Here is a 14,283-nt window from a genome sequence, read left to right on the forward strand (position 1 = left end):
CAACCTGCCATCCGGGTTAGGGGGTGGGAAGAAGAAGGGGGAAAATTGGAACAAAAGGTTTTGCGATTGTCGATGCTGAAAAATTACCCATGCGTATATCTTGTAAATAAAAAACTATAATAAAAAAAAAGAAAAGAAGAGAAAGTAAAGATTGCATTTTCCAGCATCATGAGATGCTATTATTAAGATATATGTTCTTTCATATGCTTGGATCTAGATTAAACAGACATTCAATTTAAAAAAAAAGAATATCAAGGGTATCAACGAAAAAATACAAAAGATGGTAGCATAGCACTACAGGACTTAAAACTATTCTATAAAACAGTAGTCATCAAAACCATTTAGTACTAGCTAAGAAGTATAGTGCTGGATCAATGGAATAGGTTAGATACTCATAATACAATAATGATTGCTTATAGTAATCTAGTATTTGATAAACCCCCAAACTCAAGCTTTTGGGAAAAAAAATCACTATTTCACAAGAATTGCTGAGAAAATTGGAAAATAAAAGTCAGAAACTTGGCAAAAAAGTGTATCTTATACACTACATACTATTTATATAATACATAATACATATATTTCCAATATATAAGGTCAACATGGGTACATGATTTAGGTATAAAACATGATACCATAAGCAAGTTAGGAGAGCAAGGGATAATTTATCTATCAGATCTTTGGAGAAGGGAGGAATTTGTGACCAAAGAAGTAGGGAACATTATGAAATGTAAAATGTACAACTTGGATTACATTAAATTAAAAAGGTTTTCCACAAACAAAACCAACAGAAACAAGATTAAAATGGAAGTACAAAGCTAAGAAAAAAATTTCACAGCCAGTGTTTCTGATAAAGCTCTCATTTCTCAAAGATATAAAGAACTGTGTCAAATTTATAAGAATACAAGTCATTCCCCAATCAATCAAAGGATATGGATAGACAATTTTCAGATGATGAAATTAAAACCACCTGTCATCATATGGGGGAAAAATGCTCCAAATCATTATTGATTAGAGAAATGCAAATTAAAATGACTGTGAGGTACCACTTCAGACCTCTCAGATTGGCTAAGATGATAGGAAAAATATGATAAATGTTTGAGGGGATGAGGGAAAACTGGGACACTAATGCATTGTTAGAGTTGTGAAATGATCCAAGAATTCTGGAGAACAATTTGGAACTAAGCCCAAAGGGCTATAAAACTGTGCAAACCCTTTGACCCAGCAGTGTTACTATTGGGTCTGTATCCCAAGGAAATCATAAAGAATGGAAAAGGACACTTATATGCAAAAAATGTTTGTAGTATTTCTTTTTGTGATAGCAAAAAATTGGAAAATGAGTAGATGCCCATCAATTAGGGAATGCCCGAATAGGTTATGGTATATGAAGGTAATGGAAAATTATTGTTCTATAAAAAATATGAACAAGTTAACTTTAGCAAGCCCTGGAAAGATTTATATGAATTAATGCTGAGGGAAACAAGCACAAACCAAGAATACATTATACATAGTAATAACAAGAATGTGCAATGATCAGCTATGAAAGACTTGGTTCTTCTCAGTGGTTCAGTGATCCAAAGCAATTCCAATAAACTTTGGATAGAAAGTGCATCTGCATCTAGAAAAGGAACAATGAAGATTATACCAACACATGCTATGTTCATTTACTTTTTTGGTTTTTCCTTCTTATTTTGGTATTTCCTGATATGACTCATAAAGCAATATATATTAAGAATAAATAAAAATATATTATTTTTAAAAACTAAAAAAAAGAAAAACAAAAATAAAATATTTGGAGCTGGAGAGATTGATTGAGAGAAGACTTAGTTACTCTAATAAAAACAGTGACTTAAGTTAGTTCCAAAAGACTGATGAAAAATGCTATCCATTTCCAGAAAGATCTGATGAACCATTCAGTGCAAATTGAAGCTTAATTTTTTTTTCCTTTTTCTTGCTTTTCTTAATATGTAATTTAGTTTTGCATGATTTCACATTTGCAGTTAATGATCATATTGTTTATCTAAACAATAGGTAGGCAAGTGTGAAGTATGGCTAGCTTCCTGGAAAGCTTCAGGGTCAGCCAGAGTCAGGATGAATTAAAGTCCTTGGTTCTTAGGGGGAGAAGTGAAGGAGGCAGGCAAACTGCCACAAAGCTTTTCAAAGAACTCTCCTGGATCCTCGAGTCTTGAGTCCAGCCTCTCTTCTCATCCTGCCACCACATGACTCTCTGGTCCTTCTTTCTCTGTCCTTTAATCCTTGCCTATGATTATCTTAAACATTCAGGCAACACCCAACAGTGAGAAGAACCATTTATCCAAAAATATGCTAATAGTCATTGTCTCACATCAAATAGGTAATTAGCCTTAAGTGCTTAGTTGTCCGATTCAAGCATATCTTTTTGGAGTTTCTCCATTCTACAGGAAAGGAGAAAGAGAAAAGAGATTTTAAAATTCAAAAATTTAAGAAATAATGTTAAAATAAATAACTTTGAAAAAAAAAGAACATTAGAAATGAACTCTACAAGGTATCAACAATGTTAAAACAGTCAAAAGCCTGAAAATGTAGGAGAAAATATCAAGTATCTCATAAGGAAAACAACAGTTCTCCTGGAAAATGTGAAGTAGAGATAATTTAAGAATTATTGCACAACTTCAAAGTCATGAATAAATATTGAGACCAGATATCAGAGTTCAAGAAATTATAAAACTGCCTAGACATCGTTGAGAACAAAGTAGAAAAAGAAAAATAAATCCAATGGTTACCTCCTGAAAGAAATGCCAAAAGGGACACTTTTAGGAATATTATAGTCAAGACCTAGATTTTGCAAATCAAGGAAAAAAATAAAATCTGCAAGCATCTAGAAAGAAAGAATTCAAGTACTAAGGGGCCACAGTCAGGTTCATACACAATTTAACAGCTAACAAAATAGTGAAGAAGCTTGAAATGTAATATTCCAGAAGGCAAAGGATATAGGCTCACAGCCAAGAATAAATTATCCAGAAAAACTGAACATAATCCTGCAGAGGAGAAAAATGAGCCCTTAAGGAAATGAGGAATTTCTAAGCATTCTTGAAAAACAACAACAACAACAAAACAGAGCTAAGCAGCCTTTTAAAAATAAAAAATAGAGGAGTTAAGAAATAGAAAATGGCAAGTATGAATAAGCAATTATAAGGAATTAAACAAAATTAAACTGTCTGAAATCTTATATGGGGAAATGCTACATGAATCCTTTACGACCTCATCATGACCTCCTCATTAGAGGTCATAGAGAGAATCTAATTAAATGGAGGATCCAGGAATGATTCTGCTATGTTCCCATGACATCAAAAGAAAAAATATAAGGGGTAAGGAAAAGGAATACAGTGCTATAATTGAGTGGAGAAGAAGGAAAATGGGGAAATTTCTTATGTAAAAGAGGTGCCTAAGAAGTCTAGACAACAATTAGAGGACAATGAGAGTGGGAAACATCTAAATATAATTTCTAATCTGAGAGTGGTCTAATGGTGATCTAATCCTGGTCAATGGAGGGGAAAATACAAATAAACATGCATACAATTGCACTTTAAATTAAATTTTACCTATCAAGAAAATAAGCAGGAAGGGGGTTAAGGAAAATAGAAGAATAAATTAAGGGACAGATTAGTGAGAAAAAGAAAGCTCTTACAGATGGAGGAGAGGAAAAATATAAGATTATCGGTTAGAAATACAAACTCTTTAGTCATAATTGTGAATGTCAATATGTATACTCATCCAGGAAAAAAGAGATTAATAGTTTTGATTAGAATTAGAATCTAAGAATATGGTATTTATAAGGAACACATGTTGGGGGAAAGTATCCATATAGCATTAAACTAAAGTTTTGGAGCAAAAGCAGTTTTAAAAAGACAACTCTGATCTCAGATAACTAAGACAAAAATAGATCTAAATAAAAGAGAAAAACAGGTAAACTACACTGCTAAGAGTTGGAGCTATGGATCCATTTCTATCATGAGGTGAACAAATAGAGTCTGAAATTTGTTTTAATAGAACTAGCATGGTCTATAAGTACCAAAGTCTTTGAAAAAGAGTTTCAGGCTTTAGTGGTAAGGAAACAGACAGAGTGAGGACAATTAGAATCTAGATTGCATAAACTCAGTATATCTCCCAAATCAAAGTACAGAGAGAAAAAGAACAGTAGAAAAGGATTTCCTAACTCTCTTTGGCACCTTACAGTCTAGAGAAAATTATGGACCTCTTAACAGAATATTTTTTAAATGAATAAAATATAAGACCCGATACTGTAAAAAACAACAAACAACAAAACTACATTGAAGTATAGTTTTCTACATATTTCCTTTCTTTATAAAAATAGCTTTTTATTTTTCAAAATACATGCAAAGACAATTTTTAACATTCATCCTTAAAAGGCCTTGTGTTCCAAAATTTTCTCCCTCCCTCTTCACCTTCACCTTCCCCTACATTTCAAGAAATCCAATATAGTTTAAATATGTGTAATTCTCCTAAATATTTTTCAACATTTATCATGTTGTACAAGAAAACAATTACATATTTTTAAAAAAAGTTTTGTGAATCCCAGCTTAAGAATCTTTGAATTAGATGATATCCATGTTAAAGTTCAACCAGAATTTCTATGGATAATTGAGTGTTAGATAAAAGAATCACTATTTAAAATAATTGAGTACCAGTGTCATTGATGGATGAGACAACATTCTTAAATCAATTAAATTAAATTCAGAAAAATTTTCAAGTAGTTAACTATTGTTGTTAATTTTTTCTAACTCGAGTCAAGATTTTCTTCATATTTTCTAATTGATTCACAAAAGCTTACTGCAAGCAGAGTCAAAGAATTCCTGGGAACATATTTATATTATTTGAAATGTTAGCAATTATCAGAAAATCAGATATATTATTATTTTAAATTTAATTTCTTTAAGTAAAATGTAAATACAAATTTAGAAACCAAAAAAAAAAAAAAATCCATGTTCACAGCAGAATGCAAGAGGAGATTCAAAATACATTTTTTTTTTCATTTCAAGAAAGCCTAGAAAAGGCTTATAGGTTTTCTTCTGTTCACTGCTGTGCACTTTTTACTTTTTTCCCCCCCTTTTCCATGAATGTACAAACACATACACAGGTACATATATATGCATATACACACATGAATATATACATACATATAGATATCTATACTCATACACATGCATACTCATATACATTCATATATATCAATGTAAGATATTTCCATTCTTGTTTGTTTTCTATTTCTCTGAAGATAGATAACATCTTCCCTCTTAAGTCCAAGACTTTCATGTTTTTCTCATTTCATCAAATCATCTATTCCTACATTGCAACAATATTCCAATCTTATACTATTAGGTTATTTTAAATAATTAATAAACAATAAATAATATTGATTAATATGACTGACATATAGTGTGGTTTCCTACTTTTCTCTTTTATTATGATATATTATTATATGTTTCTCTTATTTCCTATCCCTCTTGACTCCTTTACTTTTACTTGCTACCTTGCCTTCCTATTAGTTAAGCTATCTCCCCTCACCTAAGGATCTCTTCCTTATCCTCTTTCCCACATCCTTTCCCTCCCTCTTCATCCTATTTCCATTAATCTACATGCCTTATCCTAGACAGTTTTTCTTTTTAAATTTTTTTCTAGTAAATGAATTTATTTTAATACACATTGCTTTATAAATCATGTTCTTTTATTTTGAGTTTCTTGAATCAATAGGAATTAAGAGGTTTTTTTCATATGAAAAATGATTTTTTTTTTGTCTGGAAATTATCTGTCCATATCCTTTGACCATTTATCAACTGGAGGATGATTTTGATTACAATAAATTAAAAAGATTTTGCACAAACAAAATTGACAAAAACTAGATTTAAAAAGATTTTACAGAGTTTCTGATAAATACCTTAATTCTAAAATATATAGAGAGCTGTGTCAAATTTATAAGAATAAAATCATTCCCCAAACATGAATTGCAAATTATAAGAATATTATGAAAGGTAAAATTACAACATGGACTGAATTAAATTAAAAAGGTTTTGTAAACAAAACCAACAAAAACAAGATTAAAAGGAAAGTACAAAGCTGAGAAAAAAAATTCTTTACAGCCAGTGTTTCTTAGTCCTCATTTCTAAATTTATAGAAATTAAAGTCATTCTCCAATTGATAAATGATCAAAGAATATGAAGTTGTGAAATGATGCAGCCATTTTTTTTAAAGTGCAATTTGGAACTATGTCCAAAGGGCTATAAAACTATGCATACCCTTTGACCCAGCAGTGCCACTACTGGCATCTCAAGGAAATCATAAAGAAGGGAAAATGACCAGAGAACATGGTTCTTCTTTGGTCATAAATTCCTCTCTTCACCAAAGATCTGATAGGTAAAGTATCTCTTGCTTTCCTAATTTGTTTATGGTATCACCCTTTATGCCCAAATCAGGTACTCATTTTGACCTTATTTTGGCATAAGGTATGAGATGTAGGTCTATATGGAGTTTCTGACATATTATTTTCCAGTTTTCCTATCAATTTTTGTCAAATTGTGAGTTCTTACTCCAAAAGATGGAGTTTGGGGGCTTATCAAATACTATATTACTATATCCTTGATTATTGTATCATGTATATATAAGCTATTGCACTGAATATCTATTTCTTAGTCAATACAAAATGGTTTTGATCACTGCTGCTTTATAATTTTTTTATAATATAGTTTTATAATATAGTTTTCAGTTTGCTATTGCTATTGCTAAGCCTCCATACTTTGTATTTTTATTAATTCCCTTAATATTTTGACCTTTTGTTCTTCTAGATGAATTTTTGTTATTTTTTCTAGCTCTATGAAATAATATCTTGACAGTTTGATTGGTATGGCACTGAACAAATAGACCAATTTAGGCAGAATTGTCATTTTTATTATATTAGCTCAGCCTACCCATGAGCAATTAATATTTTTTTTCCATTGTTTAGATCTGACTTTATTTGTGTGAGAAATGTTTTGTAATTTTGTTCATATAGTTCTTGGGTTTGTCTTGGCAGGTAGACCTCCAAATATTTTATTTTGTCTACAGTAACTTTAAACGGAATTACTCTTTCTATTTGTTGTTGATGGGCTTTATCAGAAATATACAAAATGTTTATAATTTGTGTGGGTTTATTCTATATCTTGCAACTTTGCTAAAGCTGTTGTTTCCAGTAGGTTTTTCGTCGATTTTCTAGGATTCTCTTAAGTATATCATCATATCCTCTGCAAAGAGTGATAATTTTGTTTCCTAATTGCCTATTCTAATTCCTTTAATTTACTTTGCTTTTCTTATAGCTAAAGTCATCATTTATAGTACAATGTTGAATAATAGTTGTGTTAATGGGCATCCTTGTTTCAGCCCTGATCTTATTGGGAATGTGTCCAGCTTTTCTTTATTATAAATAATGCTTGCTGTTGGTTTTACATAGATACTGCTTATTATAAGGAAAGCTCCCTTTGTTCCTTTGATTTCTAGTGGTTTTTAATAGGAATCACTGCTATATTTTGTCAAAAGCTTCTTCTGCATCCTTTGAGATTATTATATGATTTCTATTGCTCTTGATATGGTCAATTATAGTAATAATTTTCCTGTTATTGAACCAGCCCTGCATTCCTGGTATAAATCCTATTGGTCATAGTATATTATCTTACTTATAAGTTGCAGTAATCTCTTTGCTAAATATTTTATTTAAATTTTTTGCATTATGGAGATTGGTCTATAATTTTCTTCCTCTGTTTTGGCTCTTCTAGGTTTAAATATCAATACCATTTTTGTGTCATAGAGGGAATTTGGCAGGACTCCTTTTTACCTATTTTCCCAAACAAGTTACATAGTACTGGAATTAATTGTTCTTTAAATGTTTGGTAGAATTCACTTGTGGATCCATTTGGCCCTGGAAATTTTTTCATAGAGAGTTCACTACTGTTTTTTTTTTTCCATTTCTTTTTCTAAAATGAGACTATTTAAATAACTTATTTCCTCTTCTGTTAATCGAGGCAATTTACATTTTTGTAAATATTCATCCATTTCAATTAGATCAGACAGATTATTTTCCCAAGAAAAATGATATTCATTAAGGGACTATACATCAGAAATTGCAGTCTTGTGAGTGCAGCAATATTCTAATAGGAAATTTTAAATATATACCAGAAAGGTCATACTATTGTTTGCTCATTAATATCATGATATTTGAACATAATAAATCAGATTGTATTTGTTTTTGTTTTTGTTTTAATTCAGACATAGTCACATAACTTTGATGGTTTTTTATTTTAGTTTTTGCATACAAACTTTAAAATAATCTTGGATCAAAACATATTTATACACCAGGATAGAGAGATATTTACTGGAAATATTGACAATGTTAGATGGTGCTCATATTTATGGTATAAGACTGCTGTTGTAAAGATGGCTTAGAGCTCATCTATAAATAGTGGAACATATGAGGCCTTCATAATCTAGCAGGACCCCAAGGCTGGGATATCATAGCAAAAATGGTTCAACTTAAGAGAAGATAGCTAGTTAACAAAGTGATAAAATCATGAGAATGTAATATATTATGAGTTAGAGAAAATATGTTTATTACAAATTCTTATTCAATTAAATTTCTGGTCATATCACATGTAGGCAACTATGTGTTTGAAAGTTCAATTCTATATGCTTTTACTAACAGTTAAGTGTCATTCATAAATGTGTGTCAGTCTGACATTTCTTAATTCTTTATGAATCAGTCAGTCTTCTCTGTCAAGGTGAATAAATCTATAAAGTTAATATAATTTTTGAAATTACAAAATTTTGATAAAAACATTAACATAAAATTTTGGTATTAGCATGTTATTTCATAAGGGATAAGGACTTATTCTGGTTGTGAATTCAAGGTGCTTGGATTTGAATTACAGTTTTGCTACCTAATAGCAAATAATAGCAAAAAATATAATATAGGAACAAAAGAATAAATAATATTCATATTTGTGACCTTGGGAAGAATTATAGAATGGGAGAAGAGTCAAGATTGCAGAATAGGAAATAACATTTTTCCCTTAGCTTCTCCACAATCTCCTTACAACAAAAAAGAACCTATATCAAAGTAAATTCTAATTGTGGAAATCAAGAAAAAGTCACAGCAATTCATTTTCCCAGTCCCCCAAAAGCTTAGCAAAATAGACAGAGAAGTCTATAGAAACTAGAGTAGTGGTTAGTGAGGAGTACATCTCAATAGCATGGCATTGGGGTGACACCTATGCAGAAAGACATCTCAGAGAACCTCTGTATTAGCACTGGAAACATGAATAGGTGCTATTTGGCACTTCTGTCATCCATTACCCAGTCCTGGGTGGAGAGAAGTGATCACCAGTGAGTTATGTTTTGCCCTATGAAAGGAACAAATAATAAATTCCAGAACCATAATTGTGTGAGGGTGAGCCCAAGAACAAAGTAGGGGTTGAATTTTAACCTTTAGCCTGACATATAAACCTAGACTAGAATAAACCAAGTTAGAAGACCAGAATCAAAGGGAATTCAGTAGTTCAGTCACTGAAACTGCAGAACATTCTTTTGACCTCTGCATACCTAATATGCTTAATCACTCTTCTGAATATCTCTAGATTTTTGTGGCACTATTTTCTCCATATTCTCCTCCTACCCATCTAACCTCTCCTTTTTAATTTCATTTGCCAAAACTTCATACAGATTGTGAAGTCTAGTTGTAGAAGTACACCAACACTTCTTATCTCCATCTTCTTTACTGAGAATTTGTTTATCAAGACAGCAAGGCTATTGCATTCCTTATCCATCAAATAGTCTCTTTGATTTCCAATTCTATTAATGTCTTCTTTAATTTTCCAATAATTCTTGTTTTTTTTTTGAATTGTTATTCGTCTTTTTTTCTTGAAACTGCACCCCAATTCATTGATTCTAATTTTTTTTTTTTGATGAGGAATATTTTAAATACAGATTTATCTCAAAACTACTTTAGCTGCATCCCATAAATTTTTTGGTGTTTTCATTATTATCATTTATTTGGTGAAACATTGTTTCCCTGACTTTTCTTTCACTTATCAATTTTAAATATTATATGATTTAATTTCTGATTACTATTTCATTACTTCTTTAAAAGCCCTTTATTGAAGATCATGTTTCTGCTTTATGATCATGACATAATGTATTTAGAAGCTGTACTTTTCACATGTATTGGTGAGGGAATTATGCCCCAAGTCTTTTTAATAAAAGTGCAATTTTAGCTGAGAAGCATTTAAATTACCTTCCCTCCAATCAATAATCACGTGATCTGTCATTTATAATTTCTCTAAAGTTTTTCTCAGATACTTTATTTCAGTCTTGCTTTTCTTTTGGTTAGATTTATCTAGATCTGAAGATGTTATAATAAGATCCCATATTATTATACTTTTACTATTTCTTCCTTCAAATTGCTTAATTTTAAGAGCATTTAGATGTGATATTATTATGTATATATGTACATTACATACATATATGATATTGATTCACTATCAAAAACTCCTTTAAACATTATATAATTTCCTCAATTATCTTTTTTATTTTCTCTAAATTTACTGTAGTTCATTTGAAATGATGATTTTACATCTAATTGTTTTTAGTAGAATAAACATAACACATTTTAATTTTTCTGTATGTTGAAGATGTGCCTCAGAATGTCCAGGCTTTTATAGCTTTGCCCTCATTGTTATAGCCTATTTCTTACTCTTTATCTTAAACTTTAAAATAGCTACAAAATGTTGAAAATTAAAAATAACTTTTCAAATTATGGAAATACAAAATTTGTAGAGCAAATTTAACTGTCTCCTCAGAAAATATTTAATAGCAGACAGATTTTAAAAGGAACCCAAGATCCTTGAAAGCAGATGAAAGGAATTATATTTAAAAAGTAAGGTGGACTTAAAAATAGATTTTATAGGAAAAAGGTAAAAATAATTAAATTACACATGCCTGAAGAATATATATTTAAAAATAGCAGGGCAATAGATACATATTTTACTCCATTGTCATGCATTTTAAAACACCTTTTAAGTGTAATTAAGGGAATACTTTCCACTATACTTTCATGCTTACATTCAACTATCAATTTAAATGACAACACTCCATACCAGGAATGTTATAGAAATGACATACCTTTCATTTTTAGTATCCTTTTCCATCAATCTGTATTTTTAAAAGAAACATTGAACTATGCAAAATATAGTGAAAGAAAAATGAATTGCATAGCTTTGAATATATAAATATACTAGTGAAATATTTAATGTGAAATAGCATCTAATCAATGGGAAAATATTAATTTTGGCTGGAATTTTTGGGAACAAACAAAACTATCTAGATAATATAGAATCAGAAGACTAATGAACTGTTGTAGACATGGCTTTAAAGCTTTTGTTAGTTCAGATTCAATTTTTTTTTAAATGAGATATTTTAGAGATACTGGATATGTAACAAAGGAGAAGGTTTATTTTTCTCAAACATAACAATATATACAATAAGGACATACTATGAAGATGCATTTCCATCTGGAAACATGTCTGATGAGTCAATCATCAGAGTATGTGATCTCTGGCATCCACAAAGATTGAAAGACTTGGAGTCTACATGATTTAAGGGTTCTTCAACCCTTAAGAATGGGGCCCTAGATGTGCAGGTACATGGGAAAAGTCAAGTGAGGGGAGGAAGTTTCACTAGGATAGCCTCTAGGGAAGCTGTGACCAAAAGAAGCTGTGTGGTGAGAAAGTTTTATCAAGGTAAGAGAAGCTGCATCAGAAAACTGCTGCTCTGACACATAAGTTAATACATTACTTAAAAGTTTTTATTTTTAAATTGTTAAAAGGAATGCACTAAATGGAATTATGCTCCAGAGAATGACTTACTTAAACATTAGATTTACTGTGTTATTTAAAATTTGTTTTTAAAAAGGTTTGGCATGCAGCTCTTTTTTTAAAAAAAAATGCTGTGAAAGGATGTTTTTTTAAAAATAAATTATTTTTATGCTTGTTTTCCATGTATAAAAATTATAAAGCTTCTCTGGTTAAAGCATCAGTTCTTTAAACTATGGGTCTTAGTATTATGAACATTAAGAATCATAAAACATTATATTTATGCAAATAAATTTATATTGTTAAAAGTCTAAATCAAAATGGAAGAATAACCTCTTTTGCATATTTTAATACTCATAGCACAATCCTTTGGATTGAATTAAAGAACATTTTTGTTGAATCTCAAGAAATATTAGTAATCCCTTTCTTGCATTATGGCCATTTCCCAAAATATCATATATATGACTTCTGAAGGGAATCATTCCAAATAGAGTTAAAATTCTACAGACAACATATGTTTGGAGGTATGATACAACTTAATTCTAAATCAATTTTTTTCCAGCTTATTATTGCCAAGAAAAATCAGAAAGATACACACATAATCATAGAATATGAAGGCCAACGTAATGTTATTGAGTACCTAATCCAATTTTCTTAATTTATAGATGAGGGAAATGAGGTAGCCCAGAGAAATTAAATATTTCATTAATTCATTGGTAAATATTCTTTCTACTACACTTCACTTTTTTTTCTTTAATGAAGGAGAAAAATGAAGTTAGTTTTCACAAATTAACCTGTTGTTAGAATATTTGTATATCCTAAAATATGCTAAAAATATGGCTAGAAAGTAATTCTGTGATTATTCCAGTGGGTGTGTAATAGGTAATAAAATCTAAAAATCAGAATATTTGGAGGGATTTTTTATTTGTTTGTTTTGTTTTAGGATTTTTTTTTCTTATTCCAGCCTTTATCACTACTTGGACTTGTTGAGGTTAAATTTCTATTAAAAATAAGGATAATAAGTCTTGCCCTACCCATTTGGCAAAATTATAGTAACCTAATGAGATAATAGAATAGATACATAAGATTTTTAGAATGAGAAGAAACCTTAGAGTTCATGACAACTCTATTTTACAAGTAAAGCAATTCAAGAGCTCTCTCCTCTTATTTAGGTCACTTATCCAAAGTTATATGAGGAATGAGTCAGGATTTGAACGCACAGCTTCTAATTCCAAATGCATTTTTTTTACCCTTCTATTAAATTTTTTTGTAGACTATTAAGTGCCCAAAGCACTATATCAATTATGTCATTCTTATAAAAATGTAGATTCCTCTTAATCCTGTTATTTCATCATTTCAACAGTCATCCAGATATAAAAGATTAAAATTAAAATTAAAAAAAAAGAAAAAAAGCATGGGGTGTTTGTTATAACCTTTCAGTTTAGTTTGAAGTGATAAAGAACATTTCCTTGATATTATAACACAAAAATAAAAAATAAAAAACAAGGTATCCTTGTTTTTTGTGATCTTAAAATAATTCTATTGTGTCTGAAAGTATCATAATTTTTTTTTCAATGAAGTTCAGAAGTCTAACAGATTTGGATTCAAAGGACCTCTGTTCAAATCCCAATGAGACAAACCACTTAGGCAAACTACTTAACTTATCTGAGTTTCAGTTTCTGGATATGAAATATGAGGTGATTGGACTTGATTACCTCTAAAGAAACTTACAGTAAAAATAGTGGGATCTTGTGATCTATATTAACATGACCATAGAAACTTTGGGTTTTGAAATATATTGGTGCAACTTAATTATTTTGCTCTAGTGAAAATATAGAAACTAAGAAAACAATTTCTATGACAATTTGTGAAGTTTATGTTTCTACTTTGCATATTACTTCCTTTGAATTTCTCATTTAGGGGCCTTGAATAATTAAAATGGTTGAGTGAATTATTCATTCAGTTTCTTCATTTATTGAAGTTACCACTTACAATGTTCAAAATGGGTACTCAGAGAAGTATAAAGTCTTGATTCTGGCTCTGTACTATTTTTCCTCAAAGGGAATATTTTTGTTTAAATGGTTGTTTGATTTCAAATTTGCTAATTATTTTTTTTGTACTTTAGGATCTAGATTTTTCATCACATCCACGGGAGCCTTGTATATTAAAGATGTACAGAATGAAGATGGATTGTATAACTACCGATGTATTACACGGCACAGATACACTGGGGAAACACGACAGAGCAACAGTGCTAGACTTTTTGTATCAGGTATAAGAAGTACACGTAATCAATCTACAGCTGTTATTTTTAATACTTTTATTTTCATTGCTGACACAGCACAGCACTACTAATAATAATATGTGAATGCTTTAACACTTTAATGCCTGAAGTAGA

General features: G+C 30.2%; 1 protein-coding gene across 1 annotated transcript in view; it reads left to right on the forward strand.

Annotated features, from left to right (window-relative positions):
- The window catches only part of DSCAM (DS cell adhesion molecule), an 818,605-nt gene that overhangs the window by 316,332 nt on the left and 487,990 nt on the right, over nt 1-14,283 (forward strand). Inside the window, exon 4 of the mRNA XM_051990574.1 lies at nt 14,011-14,157. Within this exon, the coding sequence (XP_051846534.1) occupies nt 14,011-14,157 (147 nt within the window). The remainder of the gene's footprint in view (nt 1-14,010; nt 14,158-14,283) is intronic.

Source organism: Antechinus flavipes, chromosome 3 (assembly GCF_016432865.1).
Source record: "Antechinus flavipes isolate AdamAnt ecotype Samford, QLD, Australia chromosome 3, AdamAnt_v2, whole genome shotgun sequence".
NCBI classification, from domain to species: domain Eukaryota; kingdom Metazoa; phylum Chordata; class Mammalia; order Dasyuromorphia; family Dasyuridae; genus Antechinus; species Antechinus flavipes.